The following is a 22,297-nucleotide window of genomic DNA, read 5'->3' as shown; positions in this document are numbered from 1 at the left end:
GAGAAAATCTGAATCATTTCCATCGTTTTAGGAGATAAAACGAACTGTCCTGCCAGCTCGGTTTCAGAGCTTGGTTCTGCCAGTGAAACCAGGTTCGGCTCTGCTTTCTGCCCGGCTGCACCTCCAACGCACAGAAACTCACGTAGAAACCAGCTTCTGCCATTTTAAATGCAATAAAGCCAATAATGTGATTCCATTTTAAGTCAATGTTGTAAAAAGTTGTTTTTTGGCTTAACAAGTTGAAAATGTGAAACTCCCGCTGACTGCATGTCTCAGACGGGTGGAGTTTTTATATGAAACGGTTATAATTACGTTGTTGGCTGCATTCCATTTAAAATAGCTGCTGCACTCGTCTGTAGCAGGAACAGCCTGGGAAACGCCCGCAGAGCGCCACTTCTTCACACATTTTAATGTATTCTTGCTGAACATGGAGGCTAATTGGCTGGCTCAGGCACCGCCCACCATTCTGAATCAGGGCCGCTAAAATTTGCATAAAGCTAAAAAGTTGGCGTACAACCCCAACGTCACCAAGGACAGGAGCATCCAACCATCAAACTGGATTTAATGGGAAATTCCCAGGAGCAGGGTCACGACGTTCCGGACAGAAAAGTCATGACAGTGATACTGAGTAAAACACTGGAATCAGACAAACCTGGCTGAACGAGTCTTTTCCTGTAACGTTTCTCACCTTTAAATAATACAAAGATGAGGAGGAAACACTTCCTCCGGCTCGTCGCTGGAAACGCCGACAGGTTGGCGATGAGCTGAAATGTGCGGATAAATACCAGAACGTTGAGGAACACATTCACCAGATATATTAATAATACATTAAATACGTTTCAAGTAGCTTTCTTGCAGCTTCGTTCGTGGTTTTCAGTTTGGGATCAGGAATGTTTTCCGATAAGAAGCCGAGTCCAGACTAAAGCCTGCTTCCTTTTCTCTCCTGCCTCCCCGCCTCCTCGCTCCCTAGCTGACCGGATCCACAACCAGGACTTTACACTCCCTCTTGGCGATCTTGTCCAGCGACAGCAGCGCTTTGTCCTGCGGCGGCAGGTAGAGCGGCCGACCCACCGGGGATCCAACGGGAGGAGTGATGGCGCGCCGCTCCATGGCGCTGCCCGTCCTGCCCACACACAACCAGACGTGTTACGTGAAAGTCAGCAACGGTAATCTGGACTTTCTATCTTTTACCTCATGATGTGCGACCGTGACGGCTGCTGGTGGGAGAAGGACTGAGATCGGCCCAGACTGGCCTGGTGTCGGTCCAGCAGGTCTCGAACTGCCGGGCTGGATGGACTGTTTTTACCTGATGAGACAAGGTGACATCCACAAGAAGACATGGAGCATGCTCAGTGTGTCTCAAACGCAACGCTGTCATCCTCCATCATTGTAGCTGTAGGTGGAGTTTGTGCTTGTGGTTAAGCCAAGTCCTCCGTAAAAAACGTCACTCCTGGCGTCATAAAGGTGGTTCAATTACATCATCGTCTAATTGGCATAATTAGCCAGGTACATACAATGAACATAATGCATGCTGCAGGGGAGAAGAATAACATCATGGGAGAGGCCAAAGTCAAGAAAAGATACCGTAAACATCTTTAGAACTTCAAAGTACCTTACTACACACATACATATATATATATATATATATGTGTGTGTGTGTGTGCGTGTGTGTGTATTCATTATTCGTTCATTCATCAGTGAATGAAGGAAAATGGAGGTCCTTACGTGACAGCGGCCGAGCGTCAGGCGGCGGGTTGGAAACTGAAGCTGTGAACTGGAGCTTTAACTTCATGTGCTGACTCAGCTGGGGAGGCAAGCAGGAAGGAAACAGGGTAAGAGTTTGTGTCTGAGCTGAAAGTTCAGACTGAGCTGGACTCAGATTAGCAGGTCCACGTACCTCATAGAGTCCTGGTTTCAGGATCTGGAAGGCCACACTGAAGGACAGCGTGCTTCCTTTGCGACAGTGGCCGAGGTTGCTGAGCGGTGTGTGACAGACGACGGCCGCCAGCGCTGCGTTCTCGCCCTGACCGCGACCTGAGCATACAAACACAGCACCAGGTGGTTTAACGGGCATTTCTCAGAGTTCAATCTGGGTCACATCCAACCGAGCTGGAGAAATTGTTTCATGTTATATATTCCCGGAGTAGCCGGGTTGTTGTTACTTTTAATCTCTAGTCTTCTTAGCTTCTCACTGAGACTTCAGTTTGGTTTCTTCTTTGTTTTTCGTTACTTTTTTTAACAATTTAAAGTCTGGCCCAAGAATAATGGACAGAAAATTGTAAAAAGATTCATTTGCACATATTTACCATTTCTCTCTTTCAGTTCAGGTTTGACTTTCTGTTTGTGTGACTTCCTTTTCTTCTGACTCAGAGGCCTGTACGACGAAGCAGGACTAACGTACCCGGATATCTCTGTTACCTGGTGGACTTATCCAGTCATTAAGGATCCGGATCACCGGTGTGACTGAGATGGTTGTCAGCTTGGTAATTCAACCCAGGGTTTCCATCTTGATCAGCACTCACATAAAGGGGTGGGGTTTGTAGCATCTGACCAATCACAGACAAGGAGAAATCCTGCAGGGCAGCTACTTCAACATGGAGGAGCATCATCCAGGCCAGAAGCAGCGCCGTTACCATAGCAACAGCCAGGAAGGGATGCTGGCAGGAAATTGGCGACTGGTAATGAGTAAATGACTCTAATCAAACAATAACCTATAAATTCCTGAGACAATGGAAACAGACATCATTCTGGTCACTCAGTTTCACTTTATTAGGTTTTGGGCACTTTCATCTATGTCTATCATTACATCTGCCAAAGTGGATTCATGCCCCTGTTGGTCTGTTGGCTCATCATCTCAGATCAGCCTGGTGGAGCTAAACCGGAACAAGTCCAGAACCAGGACAGAAACATCACAGCTCTCAGAGACCAGAGACCTCTGTCCCCAAAACTCTTCCTCTCTAAGCCTCCTCTCACCGTCCACCACCAACCTGGACAGGATGGTCCAAGAATGGGCGGGGCATTGTCCAAGAGATCTGATTGGTCAGGAGGTGGAGCTTTTATACTCTTTGGTCTCTGATCCAGAACAGAACCTGCTCCGGAGCAGGTTAGCCGTTCAGCATAGGTTACCATGGTGATTTACCTGGTACAGAAAACCCAGCGTTAACCCTGAAGTGACCTGAATAAGAGGAAGTCCAGCTTGGTCGTACAGGCCTCAGGTTTTCAGTCACTAATCGACACACCTGCTTCTCATTTTCCAAGCTTTTCTTTGCTCATTGCCAGTTCCCCATCAGTCCTTCTTCTTGTGTTTGTTTGATTCTAATTCTGTTCTGTTAACCAGCTTGTAAAATCAGGTTTGTGCCTGTGTGGTCAGCGTTTCAGCATTGTGTCAGGTGTCTGTTTAGAGCTGCTTTCTGAGGAAAGTCTTTCTGCAGTTAACGGAATATCGATGTCTCCAGACATTGTGTGTAGTCGGTGGTGTCATGGAGACAATCTGTTTAACAGGATTTCTTTTTATGATCAGAAATGTTTATGACCAGAGGTGGAGCTAGACTTTTTAAATAGGGGGTCCAGACTTTATGAGGGGGGTGATCTAGTGATAAAGGAAGTGATGGCATTCCTCTCGCTTACTCTGCTGTGACGACGGTGCTCACATCAAAGATGTGAGGAATAAAACATCTTTCCATTAATAATCTGGATCAGCGAGTAGAAACATCATAAAGTTCTATAGAAAAGTTAGGTGGCTGTTTTTGGTTCAGTATGTGGATCCTGAGGTGGTAGTAGTGAATCAGTTCTGGTGCTGGTGGTAGACTGGATCCTGGATCTTGGAGGGGCTAGCTCCATGGTGGGCTGCTGATTCTGTGTCTGGGGTCTTTCTCCACCTGATCTGTGTCCTTCCTCGTTACTAACTGTCAGTAATATCCTTTCTCTTCATTCTTATATCTTACGCTACTAAACCAGATTGATTCCAGGATCTATTTCTCCACATTTTCATGCTGTAGCTACTTTAAAACCAGCTAGCAGCCTTGCTAACCTCCTGTTTAAATGAAACTGGATCATGTAGAGCTAGCTTAGTCAGCGCTAAGTAACCTAGATAATGAGTTGAACTGATGTGTAAACACACTCACTGGAAACTAAATATGACCTGGTTTCCCCAGATTAGCATAAAAGTAATCCAGGGCTAGCACAGAACTAGATTAGCACTGCTACGTAGCTTCATGCTAACATCAGGTTAATAGCTTACATAACAATAGTAGTTGTACTTACACAGGAACTAAATCTCTTCTAGAAATGGTCAGCCAGAAGTGAATATTTTTATAGGATGCTCGTGTCATGTGTTTTGATGTATGATGCAGCAGCATTTCAGCCCAACACGTTTCAGAGTGAAGCATGGTTCATCTTTTTAGGCTCTGAACCGAGTTCTGGTCCAAATGCACCAAACCCAGTTCTACAAACCAAACGGGTTCGTGAAACAGATCTGAAGGAAATCATCGTGACATCTCCAGAAGTGTCTGATGTACCATGTACTCAGCAGCGTTGCTTTAAAAAAGTAATTATAGTTACTTCTTGTATAAAGTAACGGCGTTAGTAACGGAGTTACAGGATTATAAAAGTAATTAATTACTCTGAAAAGTAACTGCTCCATTTAAGTTGGACTTGAACGGAAGTTCGCTGCTGCTGAACGCATCATGAAACCAGCAGAAGTTGAGGAATCATGTTACTGTGAAGTCTGCTGAACGTCATCTAAACATTTTCTACGTTTATCTGTGACAGACTCCGATTGGCTGTTCTGTGGATAAAAGGGGCGTTCTCGCCGAACTCTGGAGCGGACCCACTTAGCTTTGCACATAATCACAACCCAATACGGCATCTCGGTATCCTTCCGCCTCCTCTCCACTGTAGGAGCACAATATAGTCCAAGCAGATGTGAAACTACTGTTCACCCAAAACCAAAACTAAACTAATCTTAGAATACTGCAGGAATGTTTTATCCTCATAACGGTGACAGCGTTGGAACCATGGAGAGAGTTTTTGGTGGTTTTGTTTACATTTGAAAGGTCAGATCAGCTGTTTCCTGTAATGAGACTGAACGTGTGACTCAGAGAGGAAGGCCTACACACAGACATGGAAAAGCAACACTGACCCTCGGGGGTCCACACGAGCCGGACAGCCAGGAAGTCCTGCAGGTTGTTCAGGAGGACATATTTGACCTTGAAGTGCTCCTTCACTCTGACGGTGCTTGGACAGCTGGCAGTCATGACGAACCGCGGCCGGTCCAGGCGCATACTGGGAAGCCTGGGAGAGGAGACAGAGTGGGTCAGGGAGTAGACAGGACCAGCATCATCGTAGCACTTTTATTTGACTGCCGCCATCTTGGATGTAGTTGCTGTAAAAAGAAGAAATATGAAGGAGGAGACGGAGCAGGACGATGACACGGTAATGAAACCTAAAAAATCTTTAACCCAGCTGTGCCCACGTCCAGTCCTGGAGAGCTACTATCTGGCAGCTTTTGGATGGATCCCGTCTCCGACACACCTGCAGCAGATGTCTGAATTCATGTGCAGCCGGTCGGCTCTGCAGAGGCAGGTGAGCAGATTTCATTCCTCAGATTCAGCTGCGCTGGAAGGGATGCATGATTGAATGGAACTGCTTAAATACCCCCACGGTGGAGCGAGTCTAGTCTTGTCTTGTCCTTCATTAAAAGAGGAGTAGTGGCCTAGTGGAGGACCTGGGTTCAGACCTGGCAACTGCCCCCAGCTGCTCCCTGAGCACCAGCCCTCTGCTCCCAGTCTAACGAGGATGGTTAAATGCAGAAGGAATTTAATTTCCCAGCTGGAATTAATAAACCAAGACAGCCCTACAGCATCCAGAGCCTTAAGGAACTCCGGGCGGACCTCATCCAACCCCGGGGCCTTGCCACCAAGGAGATTTTTAACCACCTCAGCGACCTCAGCCCCAGAGATAGGCGAGCCAGCACCAGCTACCCCAGACTCTGCTTCCTCATCAGAAGACGTTTTGGTGGGATTGAGGAGGTCTTCGAAGTATTCCCTCCACCGCCTCACAACGTCTCGAGTCGAGGTCAGCAGCCCCCCATCCCCACTGTACACAGTGTTGACGGAGCACTGCTTACCCTTCTGAGCCGCCGGATGGTGGACCAGAATCTCCTCGAAGCCGTCCGGAAGTCATTCTCCATGGCCTCTCCAAACTCCTCCCATGCCCGAGTTTTTGCCTTAGCGACCGCCGAAGCTGCGCTCCGCTTAGCCCGCCGATACCCATCAGCTGCCTCTGGAGTCCCACAGGCCAAAAATGCCCGATAGGACTCCTTCTTCAGCTTGACGGCATCCCTTACTGCCGGTGTCCACCAACGAGTTCGGGGGTTACCGCCACGACAGGCACCGACGACCTTACGGCCACAGCTGAGGCTGGCCGCCTCGACAATAGAGGCGCGGAACACAGCCCATTCGGACTCAATGTCCCCCGCCTCACCCGGGACATGGTTGAAGCTCTGCCGGAGATGGGAGTTGAAACTCTTTCTGACAGGGGACTCTGCCAGACGTTCCCAGCAGACCCTCACAACACGCTTGGGTCTGCCAGGCCTGACCGGCATCCTCCCCCACCATCTGAGCCAACTCAACACCAGGTGGTGATCAGTTGACAGCTCCGCCCCTCTCTTCACCCGAGTGTCCAGGACATGCGGCCGCAAGTCCGACGACACGACTACAAAGTCGATCATCGAACTGCGGCCTAGAGTGTCCTGGTGCCAAGTGCACATGTGGACACTCTTATGTCTGAACAAGGTGTTTGTTATGGACAATCCATGATGAGCACAGAAGTCCAACAACAAAACACCAGTCGGATTCAGATCAGGGGGGCCGTTCCTCCCAATCATGCCCCTCCAGGTCTCGCTGTCATTGCCCATGTGAGCATTGAAGTCCCCCAGCAGAACGAGGGAGTCCCCAGAAGGAGTGCTCTCCAACACCCCCCCAAGGACTCCAAAAAGGGTGGGTACTCTGAACTGCTATTTGGTGCATAGGCACAAACAACAGTCAGGACCCATCCCCCCACCCAAAGGCGGAGGGAGGCTACCCTTTCGTCCACTGGGGTAAACCCCAACATACAGGCGCCAAGTTGGGGGGCAATGAGCAGGCCTACACCTGCTCGGCGCCTCTCACCAGGAGCAACTCCAGAATGGAAGAGGGTCCAGCCCCTCTCGAGGGCAGTTGTTCCAGAGCCCAAGCCATGCATCGAGGTGAGTCCAACTATATCTAGCCGGAACGGCTAAACCTCGCGCACCAGCTCAGGCTCCTTCCCCCTACAGAGAGGTGACATTCCACGTCCCTAGAGCTAGCTTTTGCAGCCGAGGATCAGACCACCAGGGTCCCCGTCTCACAATGCACCCGACTCCTATGGCCCCTCCTGTAGGTGGTGAGCCCACGGGAGGAGAGGCCCATGTCTCCCTTTCGGGCTAAGCACGACCGGGCCCCATGGGCAAAGGCCCGGCCACCAGGCGCTCGCCTCCGTGCCCCACCTCCAGGCCTGGCTCCAGAGGGGGGCCCCGGTGACCCACGTCCGTGCAAGGGAAACCTTGGACCTTGTTTTTTCATCATCATAAGGGTCGTCTGAGCTTCGTCTGGTCCCTCCCCTAGACACCTGTTTGCCATGGGTGACCCTACCAGGGGCATGCGCTCCCGACAACATAGCTGCTAGGATCGTCAGGACACACAAACTCCTCCACCACGATAAGGTGGCGGCTCATGGAGGAGTTCCTTAAGGCTCTGGATGCTGTAGAGCTGTCTTGGTTGACACGCCTCTGCAGCATCGCGTGGACATCGGGGACAGTCCCCCTGGACTGGCAGACTGGGGTGGTGGTCCCCCTCTTTAAAAAGGGGGACCGGAGGGTGTGCTCCAACTACAGGGGGATTACACTCCTCAGCCTCCCCAGTCAGGTTTATTCGGGGGTGCTGGAGAGGAAGGTCCGTCGGATAGTCGAACCTCAGATTGAGGAGAAGCAGTGTGGTTTTTGTCCCGGTCGTGGAACAGTGGACCAGCTCTACACCCTCTTTGGGGTCTTTGAGGGGGCATGGGAGTTTGCCCAACCAATCTACATGTGTTTTGTGGATTTGGAGAAGGCATCTGACCGTGTTCTCTGGGGACTGCTGTGGGGGGTACTCCGGGAGTATGGAGTGCCGGACTCGCTTGTAAGAGCTGTCCGGTCCCTGTACGACCGGTGTCAGAGCTTGGTCCGCATTGCCGGCAGTAAATCAGAATCGTTTCCAGTGCGGGTTGGACTCCGCCATGGCTGTCCTCTGTCACCGATTCTGTTCATAACTTTTATGGACAGAATTTCTAGGCGCAGCCGAGGTGTGGAGGGGATCCGGTTCGGTGGCCTCAGGATTGGGTCTCTGCTCTTTGCGGATGACGTGGTTCTGTTGGCTTCATCGGGACGTAATCTTCAGCTTTCACTGGAGCGATTCGCAGCCGAGTGTGAAGCAGCTGGGATGAGAATCAGCACCTCCAAGTCCGAGACCATGGTCCTCAGCCGGAAAAGGGTGGAGTGCTCTCTCCGGGTCTGCGATGGGGTCCTGCCCCAAGTGGAGGAGTTTACATATCTCTGGTCTTGTTCACGAGTGAGGGAGGGATGGAGCGGGAGATTGACAGGCAGATCGGTGCGGCGTCCGCAGTGATGCGGGCTCTGCATCGGTCTGTTGTGGTGAAGAGAGAGCTGAGCCAAAAGGCAAGGCTCTCGATTTACCGGTCGATCTACGTTTCTACACTCACCTATGGTCATGAGCTGTGGGTAATGACCGAAAGAACAGGATCTTGAATACAAGCGGCCGAAATGAGTGTCCACTACAGGGTGGCCGGGCTCTCCCTTAGAGATAGGGTGAGAAGCTTGGTGATCCGGGAGGGGCTCAGAGTAGAGCCGCTTCTCCTCCACATCGAGAGGAGCCAGATGAGGTGGCTCGGGCATCTGGTTAGGATGTCTCCTGGACGCCTCCCTGGTGAGGTGTTCCGGGCACGTCCCACCGGAAGGAGGCCCCGGGGCAGACCCAGGACACGCTGGACGGACTACATCTCTCGGCTGGCCTGGGAACGCCTCGGGATCCCTCCGGATGAGCTGGTGAATGTGGCCGGGTAGAGGGAAGTTTCCCTGCTTAGGCAGCTGCCCCTGCGACCCGACTCCGGATAAGCGGAAGAAAATGGATGGATGGATGGATGGAATTAATAAAGTTTAATGAAACAGAAATAAAAAAGTTTCACTAAAGAAGTTGATGGAACAGAATGGAAACAGGACTCTATCCAACTTCTACTGCTTCTGCAGCAGATTCTACTTACCTGTTTTCTGACTATAATGAAGTTGTTCAGAAAGAAGCTGAAAATGATTTATTGTTTTGTTTATTTGGACTTTTGTCTGTTAAAGATTCAAACTGATTTCTGTAAATTTATTTCTGAAATGTAATAAAAGTGAAAAGTTCTGTTCGGGTTTTACCGTTGTGTTTGTGGATGGTCGCTTTGTCCTTCAGCCTTACCTGTAGTGGGTGTAGATACAGTTGGTGAAAGGCATCTTGGGAGTAGACCACTGCAGCACGGCGACCAGAGGAACCTCCAGCCCCTAAAAGGTCCAGAGTGACACCAGGATGGAGTCAGTAGGCGATCAGATCTCATCATGGACTAATTTTCCATAGATGACAAATGAAACACAGAGAACAGAAAGCCCACTCCCTGAGACGTCCCGATGAAGAGAATAAACTGAGGGGAGCCGCTCTAAACCTTAGTCCAGATCTCAGATAGTAAAACCTGGATCCAGAATCTTCCCTGAACATGAAACTCGCAACATCTTCTCCTCCCTGTGAGAGTTCACAAACCAGGATTTCTGTCTGATTCTGATCTGTTTGTTTGAGCTCATGCAGCGTGAAAGCAAACTCAGGCTGGACCCGAACCTGAACCCATCGTGAGTCCAGCGGACCACCCTGGTGTGAACAACCTTGCAAAGCTCGAGCATGGAAATAATCTGAAAACATTTTTCAGGGTTAAAATTCAGTGTAATCTGAATACTTGGAGGGAAACAGCCCGAAAGATCAAATTTAAAGCAGAAATTATCCAAAAATACAGATTCAGTCTGTAAAGTCCAGATTCTGCTGAGCTTGTTGAAGGAAAAATCTGGTCCCAGACTAAGCTGGAAGGTTTATCTGATCTCAAGGCTTCAGATCTCCGTGTTCCTGCAGCTCCACCTTAATTAATGCCAAGCAACCACACAAACCTCGTTGGAGTCATCCTGCGGCGTGTCGTTGAGGTGCAGCTGGAACAGGAAGTCGTGCTCCTCCAAAGCACTGAGCATGCTGGGAAGGCGGCAGGCCTGGCCGTCCACCCGGCAGAAAGACGCCATGCCGACCTCGACTGATTGGTGGCTGTGGGACACGACAGGAAATGGTCTGAGAACCAGGAGGTTGTCTGAGAACTCACAGCCACAGATACGCCAACATGACTTGGCTTTTATTTAAAAAGAGGATGTTACAGAATGAGAACATGACGGCACGAGAACGACGTTACGGAACAAGAACGTTACAGAACGAGGACATTACAGAACGAGAATGAAGTTACAGAATGAGAAAATGACGGAAAGAGAACAACGTTACAGAACAAGAACGTTACAGAACGAGGACGTTAAAGAACGAGAACGACGTTACAAAACGAGGAAGTTACAGAACGAGAATGACGTTACAGAACGAGGACATTACAGAACGAGAACGACGTTACAGAATGAGAAAATGACGGAAAAAGGAAGGACATGACGGAACAAGAACATTACAGAATGAGGACATTACAGAACGAGAACGACGTTACAGAATGAGAAAATGACGGAAAGAGAACGACGTTACAGAACGAGGAAGTTACAGAGCGAGAACGACGTTACAGAACGAGGACGTTACAGAACGAGGACATTACAGAACGAGAACGTTACAGAACGAGAAAATGACGGAAAGAGAACGACGTCACGGAACAAGAACGTTACAGAACGAGAACGACGTTACAGAACGAGGACGTTACAGAACGAGAACGACGTTACAGAACGAGGACATTACAGAACGAGAACGACGTTACAGAATGAGAAAATGACGGAAAGAGAACGACGTTACGGAACAAGAACGTTACAGAATGAGGACATTACAGAACGAGAACAACGTTACAGAACCAGAAAATGACGGAAAGAGAACGACGTTACGGAACAAGAACGTTACAGAACGAGGAAGTTACAGAGCGAGAACGATGTTACAGAACGAGGACGTTACAGAACGAGGACATTACAGAACGAGAACGAAGTTACAGAACGAGAAAATGACGGAAAGAGAACGACGTTACGGAACAAGAACGTTACAGAACGAGGACGTTACAGAACGAGAACGACGTTACAGAACGAGGACGTTACAGAACGAGGACGTTACAGAACGAGAACGACGTTACAGAACGAGGACGTTTGTAACAGTTGTAATTGTGGAATGGCCCTTTAAGACTTCTCTTGGTCGTCTTCTAATGATGATGTCATCAAGATACTTCGAGAAGACAGGAGATCGTCTTGCGAACGCTTGGACTGCAGACGGACATTTTTGGGAGCTCGGCTCTTTTCCTTTCTTTTTCCCATTTGTTGTGACGGACGTGTTGTGTGGCGCTGTTTTATTTATGTATGATGAGACAGTAGCAGTCCAACCGGGCTTTATATGGTTGACGAATGTCCTTTTATTAAAGAGCACGCACTGTGGAATCTTCAGTACCAGTGTCGCTGTGAGTTTGTCAAGTGTGTGGCAGCTTTATCCGGCTAACTGAGCTAATTCCCTGTACCACAACACGCTCCCCCGTTACACGTTACAGAACGAGGACGTTACAGAACGAGAACGACGTTACAGAATGAGAAAATGACGGAAAGAGAACGACGTTACAGAACAAGAACGTTACAGAACAAGGACATTACAGAACGAGAATGACGTTACAGAATGAGAAAATGACGGAAAGAGAACAACGTTACAGAACAAGAACGTTACAGAACGAGGACGATGTTACAGAACGAGGACGTTACAGAACGAGAATGACATTACAGAACGAGGACATTACAGAACGAGAACAACGTTACAGAATGAGAAAATGACGGAAAGAGAACGACGTTACGGAACAAGAACGTTACAGAATGAGGACATTACAGAACGAGAACGACGTTACAGAATGAGAAAATGACGGAAAGAGAACGACGTTACGGAACAAGAACGTTACAGAATGAGGACATTACAGAACGAGAACAACGTTACAGAACCAGAAAATGACGGAAAGAGAACGACGTTACGGAACAAGAACGTTACAGAACGAGGAAGTTACAGAGCGAGAACGATGTTACAGAACGAGGACGTTACAGAACGAGGACGTTACAGAACGAGGACATTACAGAACGAGAACGACATTACAGAACGAGAAAATGACGGAAAGAGAACGACGTTACGGAACAAGAACGTTACAGAACGAGGACGTTACAGAACGAGGACGTTACAGAACGAGAACGACGTTACAGAACGAGGACGTTACAGAACGAGGACGTTACAGAACGAGAACGACGTTACAGAACGAGGACGTTTGTAACAGTTGTAATTGTGGAATGGCCCTTTAAGACTTCTCTTGGTCGTCTTCTAATGATGATGTCATCAAGATACTTCGAGAAGACAGGAGATCGTCTTGCGAACGCTTGGACTGCAGACGGACATTTTTGGGAGCTCGGCTCTTTTCCTTTCTTTTTCCCATTTGTTGTGACGGACGTGTTGTGTGGCGCTGTTTTATTTATGTATGATGAGACAGTAGCAGTCCAACCGGGCTTTATATGGTTGACGAATGTCCTTTTATTAAAGAGCACGCACTGTGGAATCTTCAGTACCAGTGTCGCTGTGAGTTTGTCAACTGTGTGGCAGCTTTATCCGGCTAACTGAGCTAATTCCCCGTACCACAACACGCTCCCCCGTTACACGTTACAGAACGAGGACGTTACAGAACGAGAACGACGTTACAGAATGAGAAAATGATGGAAAGAGAACGACGTTACAGAACAAGAACGTTACAGAACAAGGACATTACAGAACAAGAATGACGTTACAGAATGAGAAAATGACGGAAAGAGAACAACGTTACAGAACAAGAACGTTACAGAACGAGGACGACGTTACAGAACGAGGACGTTACAGAACGAGAATGACATTACAGAACGAGGACATTACAGAACGAGAACAACGTTACAGAATGAGAAAATGACGGAAAGAGAACGACGTTACGGAACAAGAACGTTACAGAATGAGGACATTACAGAACGAGAACGACGTTACAGAATGAGAAAATGACGGAAAGAGAACGACGTTACAGAATGAGAAAATGACGGAAAGAGAACGACGTTACGGAACAAGAACGTTACAGAACGAGGAAGTTACAGAGCGAGAACGACGTTACAGAATGAGGACGTTACAGAACGAGGACATTACAGAACGAGAACGACGTTACAGAACGAGAAAATGACGGAAAGAGAACGACGTTACGGAACAAGAACGTTACAGAACGAGGATGTTACAGAACGAGAACGACGTTACAGAACGAGGACGTTACAGAACGAGAACGACATTACAGAACGAGGACGTTACAGAACGAGAACGACGTTACAGAATGAGAAAATGACGGAAAGAGAACGACGTTACAGAACAAGAACGTTACAGAACGAGGACGTTACAGAACAAGAACGACTTTACAGAACGAGAACGACATTACAGAATGAGAACGACGTTACACAACGAGAAAATGACAGAAAGAGAACGACGTTACGGAACAAGAACGTTACGGAACAAGAACGTTACAGAACGAGGACATTACAGAACGAGAATGACGTTACAGAACGAGGACATTACAGAACGAGAACGACGTACAGAACGAGAACGTTACAGAACGAGGAAGTTACAGAACGAGAACAACGTAACAGAACGAGAAAATGACGGAAAGAGAACGACGTTACGGAACAAGAACGTTACGGAACAAGAACATGACAGAACGAGGACGTAGATCCGATGGAAACATTAAAGAGAAGCAAGACGAAGCGCCGACTCATGGAAAGAAATGTTAAAACAATAAGCAGCAAATTGTCTCTTTATTATGTCCTGATACATAAAACCTTAAAGAAATAAAGGAGGATGGAGCTGCTCTCACGTCTTTGTGTGTCTACACACTAATAATAAAACTACATTTGAAGTGATAACTATAAAGAAAATTTATACAAAAAATAACAGATCAATTCTTTAAAAGGAAAACGTAAAACGATTTATCTACATTAATTTATTTCTATAAAATATGCTTAAAATCTACTGAAATAAAAAACCGAATTAAAGTGAACATAAATAAATGAAGATATTGTTTTTTTATGGCTCTCTTGTTGTTCCATATAAACAGTGATGAGCTGTAAATAAAATAAAACTGAACGTGGAACGTATCCCGCTCATGTAAAACAAAAAGAGCATCCCATGACATGATGACAGCTTGGTAACATAAAACATATGATGGGGACGAGAAGCTGAGCGGACACGGAGCAGACGGAACGACGTTGGTGACTGTGGTACGTACCAGACGTTGTCCACCAGCAGCACGGAGCCGTCGGGCATCATGGGAAGGTACGATGCGTTCAGGTTCGGTAAAATACGAACATCCCGAATGCTCAGCTCCTCCTGAGAGGACTCGTTCAGCACTGAGGAGACCAGAGGCGATGCATTAACTTCTCTACATTCAGAGGAGGATCTTCCTTTATCACCTCCTTCAGGGAATAATGGAGCATCCTTTATGAAACTATTCACATCTCGTTTTCCCTGTTTTTATGATTCAGCTGCGTCCGCTCTTGTTTCTTTCTGCATTAAATCATGTTCACAGAAGCAGAAGCTGGTTCTACTCTCCCTGCCATGGTTCTACTCTGATTGTACCAGCAGTTAATCCTGGACCTGCTCTCAGACCTCTGGTTTGTGTACAGACAGGAGTTTTACAGCTCCGCTGGCTTCCTGTCCTCCATCATCAGAGGTCAGATTCTCCAGTTTCATCCTTTTCTTCTTCTAGAATTTTAAATTCTCCTCATTTATAAACTCTTAGGGACCAAAGCTGCTTTGGACCTGGTGGTTCCTAGAGGTTCTAAAACTAGAATGGGAGGCAGAACCTCCAATTATCTGACCCCCTATCGGACCTGTGAAACCAGCTCCCAGTCCGGCTCCAGGTATCAGACCCCCTCTGTGTGAAACCAGTTCCCAGTCTGGCTCCAGGTATCAGACCCCCTCTGTGTGAAACCAGTTCCCAGTATGGCTCCAGGTACCAGACCCCCTCTGTGTGAAACCAGTTCCCAGTCTGGCTCCAGGTATCAGACCCCCTCTGTGTGAAACCAGTTCCCAGTCTGGCTCCAGGTATCAGACCCCCATGCTCCCTTCAGATTCTCTTCAAACTTTCCTTCCTGATAAATCTTAAATCTTAAATCTAGCAGGTCTGGCTTGGTGACCCTGATCCATCCTTTAGTCCTGCTGCTAGAGGCCAAGGCCGCTGGGGGATGTCCCACGATGCACTGGGCTCCTCTCTGCCCTCTTTACTCTCCATGTAGAAACATCTTTCTCTGGAGGAATCCCTGGATCAGAGTTCTGCTGCTGGTTCACCCTCTTTCCTGTCCTCTCCACCCCAACTGGTCCAGGTAGATGGCCATCTATCCTGGTTCTGGTGGAGGTTTTCCTTAGCTAGGTAATAACTGATTCATATGACCACAGCTGTTAGAACTGGACTGATGTGGATCTATGATGGATTGAATTTCATTGGACTATAACTGGACTGTATTTTTAAAAGTGACCTGAGATGAACTCTGGTGACCTTGTCCTTCAGTTAATAATCTAAAACTAATAATATTTAATGGTGTAGCTGCTGTTCAGACAGCTCAAGCTGTCAGATTTACTGTTTAAACTAAAGGAAACCAACATTTTAAAGAGCTTCATGCGTCCATCATACCAGCAGCTGCTCTGCTGTGGGACCAGTATTGGAGGCCTGGTACCTTTTAGGATGGCGAGGTGTCTCCCAGAGACCGTCATCTGCTTGCAGAGGACGGCTGGAGGCGGCAGGACGGTCAGAGTGGTACTCACTGCGGACAGAAGAGATTCCGTAAAGTGAGGAAGACTTTGGCCTGAGAGGTGAAGACAGTCTTCATCAGTTTGTTAAACATCAGAATGTTTGCAGCAGATCTGACCTTTAACCAGAAAACTCTGGATGACCTCTCAGTTTTCTACAATAATTTTCAGAGTTAAATGCGTGTCTGATAAAAAGCTGGATGTCATGATGAGGGAAGATGCTCTTAATTATGGAGACACGCTGCCCCCTTGTGTCGGCCACCGGTACTACACGCCACAGGTTAATAAGGAGTGTGAGCTGTTCCTGTTCACACATGTATGTGGATTCTTCTGATGGGAGAAAGCATCAACACAAATAACCAAACGACACTGATAAAATCTCCTGATCTACTGAGCAATATTTTTCCTAAAGATCCAGTTCAGCTAAACTTTAACCGTTATGCCCTGTTAACACTCCTGGCTTCCTTCAATTTATCACCCTTTCAGGTCATTAGAGGACAAAAACGTCCCTTTCCTAAAACTGCTTTAAAAATGGACAGATTAATATTTTTCCACTTTTTTTTGTCTGAAATCTCTTATAAAAGCTCATAGTTATGCAGCTTTATATTCCTGTGTCTCCTGAGGACACAGGACCAGTTGATGTCCAGTTTAAATGGTAAATGGTCCGTATTTATATAGCGCTTTACTGTACCTGGGATGATACCCAAAGCGCTTTACATCATACATTACATTCACCCATTCACACACACATTCACACACTGATGGCGGAAGCTGCCATGCAAGGCGCTCAACCACGACCCATCAGGAGCAATTAGGGGTTCGGTGTCTTGCCCAAGGAAACCTCGACATGAACTCAACTTGGCCAAGGATCGAACAGGCAACCCTTGGGTTACAAGACGACCGCTCTACCTTGCTGAGCCACGCCGCCCCCAGTAGTATATTAGTTGTATTTTAGACCAGAGGTCATGGATGGTAGGACATTTTCTACAGTTCAATCAGATGAGAAAGAAAAACTGCCTCCTAAAGTGAAAGCTTTGACCCTCAATCATCAGAAAAAGTGAAGAATCTTGGTATTTCTTCAGTTATCGGACCCTTTCCTGTGGAAGCTGCTCCTAGTCAAAACTATGACTGTAGTGTGGATGTAACGGGTGTATGTTGTTGCACCTTGAGCTTTGAAGGTGTTGAGGTCGTGTCTGAAGGTGTGGGTGGGCTCTCGTTGCTGCAGGACGCTCAGGTATCCGAGTTCCTGCACCTCCACTTTCTCTGCCTCCCTCTTCCAAACTGTGACCATCACCTGAAGATAACAAAGTTCAGAACTAAGCCAACCCGACTCAGAGAATTAGAACTAGAGATGGACACAGACCTGGTTACCATCAGTTAATGAGCTGGACTGGTCTGTTTGTTCCTACAGTTTTATAAATCTTAGATTTCAGAGCTACGGCTATATACATATTAAAAAGACGAAACATGTAATGGATGTGAGATAACAGCCATTAGTTTAGACGGTGGTGCTTTTCCTGACCTTTACTTTCAGGGTGCTGACGGGGAGCTTATCCAGGGAAACAGTGAGAGGAAAGATCACTTCGTCCATCAGGACCACCGGCTCGTCCAGAGGAGACTGCCATCCAGAAACAACCACACAGGAGGAATCAGCTTTTATCTGCTGGAGCACGTTAAGACATTCACATCTTCTTCCAGTATCAATCACAGGACGTCTTTTTAAGGAATATTTCACCATATTTTAACAAAATTTAAGAGTTTTTGCCCAAACAACTGATGAGGCTGCCACAGCTCATAGTTTGACACAAAAGTGCATTTTTGTTTGGCCCAAATTCAACTTATAGCGTTGAGTAAATGTAAGCGTAGCTGCCAGAACTCAACCACACTACCACCACATGTGGTCCATGAGGAAGGCTTCCCGTATTAATAGGGATGCCATTTTTTATCCAATACCGATTCCTGCACCTGGAGTTTAGGTATCTGCCGATACCGAGTACCCGATACCAGTGTTATTTTATTAGGTCTATAAATTCTATTTCATTCTTCAGCTTCATGTGACAGTGGCATGGATCTGATCGACATGAGACTGATCAATTTTTATTATTACTACTGCGTCCAATAACAATACTTTAGGTTAAATATAAGACGAACCAGGAACCTCTAGTTTCCTCCTTCTCACATGAATAATAGCAACATGAAAGACGGTGCTAGCAGGTGAGAAGCCGATCAGCTGATCACCGACAGCCGGTCACAGAACACCAGGAGAGAGAGGAGGAGGAGGAGGAGAAGCATATTAGTACAGAACTGTTTTAATTATTGAGTAAATAAACTCGGATTAAAGAATTTCTATTAAAAACTAGAAACTGGACGTACGGGAACATTTCCCACAAAGAACAGGCTGTTAATCCAGGACAGTAAATTCTAAGACGTTGTCTGTTGGTGCTGTAGTTTTTTTTCTACAAATTCCTTATGTTTTTTTAAAAGCATTTGCCAACGTTTGTTATTGCTGTGGTTTGTTGTGCATTTCCTTTAAGGCAATAAACTCGTGCTCTTTCACGTGATTTCAACCTGAAATCTCTAAACTCTCTGGTGTGATGTGGCAGCATTCCTGTCGCCTCTGGAACCTTCAGCCCTGCATATGAGGCATGTCGCTGTTTTTCTGGCGGGATTTTCTAACGAGTAAAGACGCCAAATTACTAACATACCGCTAATGCTAAATGTTAGCTTAACAAAGACTCACATGCAGCTGCTTCTCCACCTACCAACTCAAAACAACGGTGACGCAAGACTGCGTAACTTCCTGTGTGTGTGTGTGTGTTCATGTTGGGGAGGAAACAAAGAATTGTGTTTCCGTTTCCATGGTAACGGATGGTGCCTCTATTTTGCTTTGTACCTGTATATATTGTGTCTTGTGCTTGTCCTGCTTTACTGTTGGTGTTGTATTGCTGCTGGTACCCAAATTTCCCTGAGGACTTTCCAAAGGGATTAATAAAGTATTTCTACTCTATTCTATTCTATTCTATTCTATTCTATTCTAAGAGCTAAAAGCAGCCTGGATTGGGCCCAAATGTGTCTGCTATCTGGGGACGATGTCCATCCCTTTATGACCACAGTGGAGCATCTTCTGATGCTACTTCCAGCAGGATAATGCACCATGTCACAAAGCTCAGATCATCTCCACCTGCTTTCTAGAACATGACGATGAGTTCACTGGACTCCAACGGCCTCCACAGCCACCAGATCTCAGTCCAGTAGAGCAGCTTTGGGATGTGGTGGAACGGGAGAGTCTCATCATGGATGCAGCCGACAAACCTGCAGCAACTGTGTGATGCTGTCATGTTAATATGGAGAAAACCTCTGAGGAAGGTTTCCACCACCTGGTTCCATCACACCAGGATTAAAAAGGTCCGACCCGGTACTAGAGTCTAGACCAGCTAACTGACAAATGTAGCTGGACATTAGTGCTGCTGTACCTGAACAGGGGCCCTGCGGAACTCCCTTGACGCTGTCCCAGATGAGTTGTGGATGAGCAGTGGTTTACAGTCCCTGAAGCTGCGACACCGAGAGTCCACCCTGCTGCCGAGCGCCGCGATCGCTGCCTCTGCAGCTGCAATGTAGTCGTCCTCACCGTCCTCGTTGGCCTCGTCCCCGCTGCTCTGGTAGTCGTGGTGGTGGTTGCCCCGATGGCGGCTGCTTTCACCTGGACTCACACTGGCCACGGCGCACAGAGACCCAGCCAGTTCCCGCCACGCTCGGCTGCTGGCTGATTCTGTCCCAAACCCTGCCATGGCACCATCAGCGCTCCCTGCTGGAGGAAAGACATCACACCTGATCAACCAGGCCCAGATACCAGATTACTGACTGAACGTAGACCTGCTGATGTGTTTGGGAACACTTTTCACAATCAGATCGGCAGGAACAAACAAACTCTGCTCTCATTCTGACGGGTTCTGGGGTGGAAGTTTTCTGCACGTGCTTGAACCACGCGGGGGATTGGATGACGTAATGAGGTTCAGGGAAGACGTGAAAAATGGTGGCAAGACAAATGTGGATGTGGTGGATGCATCTGTAAGAGTTCAAGATGACTGAGCATCCCACAGGAGCCAGACCGGCTGGAGGGGGAGGAGGTCTCAGCGTGGTCCAGAGTCCAGACCTCATCCTGACTGCAGGAGCCAGACCGGCTGGAGGGGGAGGAGGTCTCAGCGTGGTCCAGAGTCCAGACCTCATCCTGACTGCAGGAGCCAGACCGGCTGGAGGGGGAGGAGGTCTCAGCGTGGTCCAGAGTCCAGACCTCATCCTGACTGCAAGGACCAGACCGGCTGGAGGGGGAGGAGGTCTCAACGTGGTCCAGAGTCCAGACCTCATCCTGACTGCAGGAGCCAGACCGGCTGGAGGGGGAGGAGGTCTCAGCGTGGTCCAGAGTCCAGACCTCATCCTGACTGCAGGAGCCAGACCGGCTGGAGGGGGAGGAGGTCTCAGCGTGGTCCAGAGTCCAGACCCCATCCTGACTGCAAGGACCAGACCGGCTGGAGGGGGAGGAGGTCTCAACGTGGTCCAGAGTCCAGACCTCATCCTGACTGCAAGGACCAGACTGGCTGGAGGGGGAGGAGGTCTCAGCGTGGTCCAGAGTCCAGACCTCATCCTGACTGCAAGGACCAGACTGGCTGGAGGGGGAGGAGGTCTCAGCGTGGTCCAGAGTCCAGACCTCATCCTGACTGCAAGGACCAGACTGGCTGGAGGGGGAGGAGGTCTCAGCGTGGTCCATAGTCCAGACCTCATCCTGACTGAGATGCTGTGGTGGGAGCTTCAGACGCTGCAAACCTCAGTGATCTGAAGCAACGACGAAAAGTGGATCAGAATTCCTCCTCCACCATGAGAGAGACTGATGAACATCTAGAAATGATTGGACCTTCCTGCTGCTGGAGGAGGTTCTAGAAGCTGCTCTTAGTTTGTGTTTAGTTAATAAAAATAACGACATCGTGAGATCCGTCATGATCATCTGAGGCTGGATTTACTGATTGTTAGGACCTCAATTTTTTTAACATGTCCTGAAGTGTTTACGGTGTAAATGCTCATTGTGGTTTAATAGCAGTGTAATTACAACTGGAAATTTCATCAATTCACGTTAGTCTGCTACGGAAGCCTTTGTGATGCATTCACGGACCCTGTGCGCGTGTGTTTTACACTCATCTGCGGTTTGGAACAAATGGTGACGGGGAGGGTTTTGGGAGGACATATATGATGAATGGACATAAATATTAAACATATAAACAACAGTCGCGAGGCACTCGGCTCCCTAACAACAGAAACCAACATGGCTACGGATGCAGGCCGGCTCGTCTTTTCTCCAACTCCCTCTCACCAGGGGCCGGCCGGACGGGAGCATCTTCCCAGCTCACCCTCGTCCTTACCGGGGCCCTGTTCTGTGGGCGTTGCGCCAGCGTCTCTGCAGCGCAGCACCAGCAGGAAGCGGACCGTCTCGCCCAGGTAGAGGTGGCTCCTCCGGGGCAGAGTGCGGTAGCGGGCCGGGTCCGACAGATCCGTGATGGGCACCGCCGGAAAATACATGAAATACTCGCACTGCGACTCCATCATCTGCACCATAGCGACGACCGGAGGAGGCTGAGCGAGCGGGACCAGGACCAGAGTCAACGGACAGAGACCCGAACAGGCAAACACTCACTTCCGGTTCCTACTTTCAAAGTAAAGGCGACGTTAACGTCACACGGGCTGCAGCGCCTCCCAGTGGACGTTTGTCGGAACTGCAGCGCAGTTGCAAGGTTCCGGAAATGTAAGTAAATAAGTAAATAAATAAATAAGTAAATAAATAAATAAGTAAATAAATAAATAAATACATAAAGAGTTTTTATCTGAATAAACATAATCAAATAACAAAAATCAGCTATTCTAATGAATTGCTCTGATCATTTTAAAGTATTTTTTCATTTGTTTTTCTTTATTAAAAACATAATTTTATTGAAGAAAACTGTTCAATTTTCTGGTTTATTAAGATGATTATTTCGAAAACGTCTTCTGTTCTTACTGGATTCTTTTATTCATTTACTTGTTTATTTAAAAAAGACAAATATATAAAATCATATAAAGAAAATGCTTGCTTACACGTTTCTACCTAAAGCTTATTTGCAGCT

General features: G+C 47.7%; 1 protein-coding gene across 2 annotated transcripts; it reads right to left on the bottom strand.

The window, feature by feature from the left end:
* Positions 1 to 389: 389 nt before the first annotated feature.
* Positions 390 to 21,853, bottom strand: trappc14 (trafficking protein particle complex subunit 14). 2 transcript variants are annotated; one of them, XM_042009260.1, is made up of 14 exons: positions 21,560 to 21,853; positions 19,622 to 19,956; positions 17,671 to 17,766; positions 17,313 to 17,442; positions 16,076 to 16,162; positions 14,629 to 14,749; positions 10,259 to 10,406; positions 9,528 to 9,610; positions 5,141 to 5,292; positions 1,898 to 2,034; positions 1,726 to 1,804; positions 1,192 to 1,306; positions 956 to 1,123; positions 390 to 919 (listed from the first exon to the last, which is right to left on the bottom strand). In XM_042009260.1, exons 1-13 carry the CDS (start codon positions 21,750 to 21,752, stop codon positions 967 to 969), a joined length of 1,833 nt encoding a protein of 610 aa, XP_041865194.1. In that variant the 5' UTR covers positions 21,753 to 21,853; the 3' UTR covers positions 390 to 919; positions 956 to 966. The 2 variants fall into 2 exon arrangements, with proteins under 2 accessions (XP_041865194.1, XP_041865195.1); XM_042009261.1 differs by having other exon boundaries at positions 19,622 to 19,953; positions 21,560 to 21,852.
* Between the last annotated feature and the right edge of the window lie 444 nt (positions 21,854 to 22,297).

Source organism: Melanotaenia boesemani, chromosome 15, assembly GCF_017639745.1.
Source record: "Melanotaenia boesemani isolate fMelBoe1 chromosome 15, fMelBoe1.pri, whole genome shotgun sequence".
Taxonomy (NCBI): domain Eukaryota; kingdom Metazoa; phylum Chordata; class Actinopteri; order Atheriniformes; family Melanotaeniidae; genus Melanotaenia; species Melanotaenia boesemani.
The sequence above is the reverse complement of the archived record's forward strand: the minus strand, read 5'-3'. Positions and strand labels throughout refer to the sequence as shown.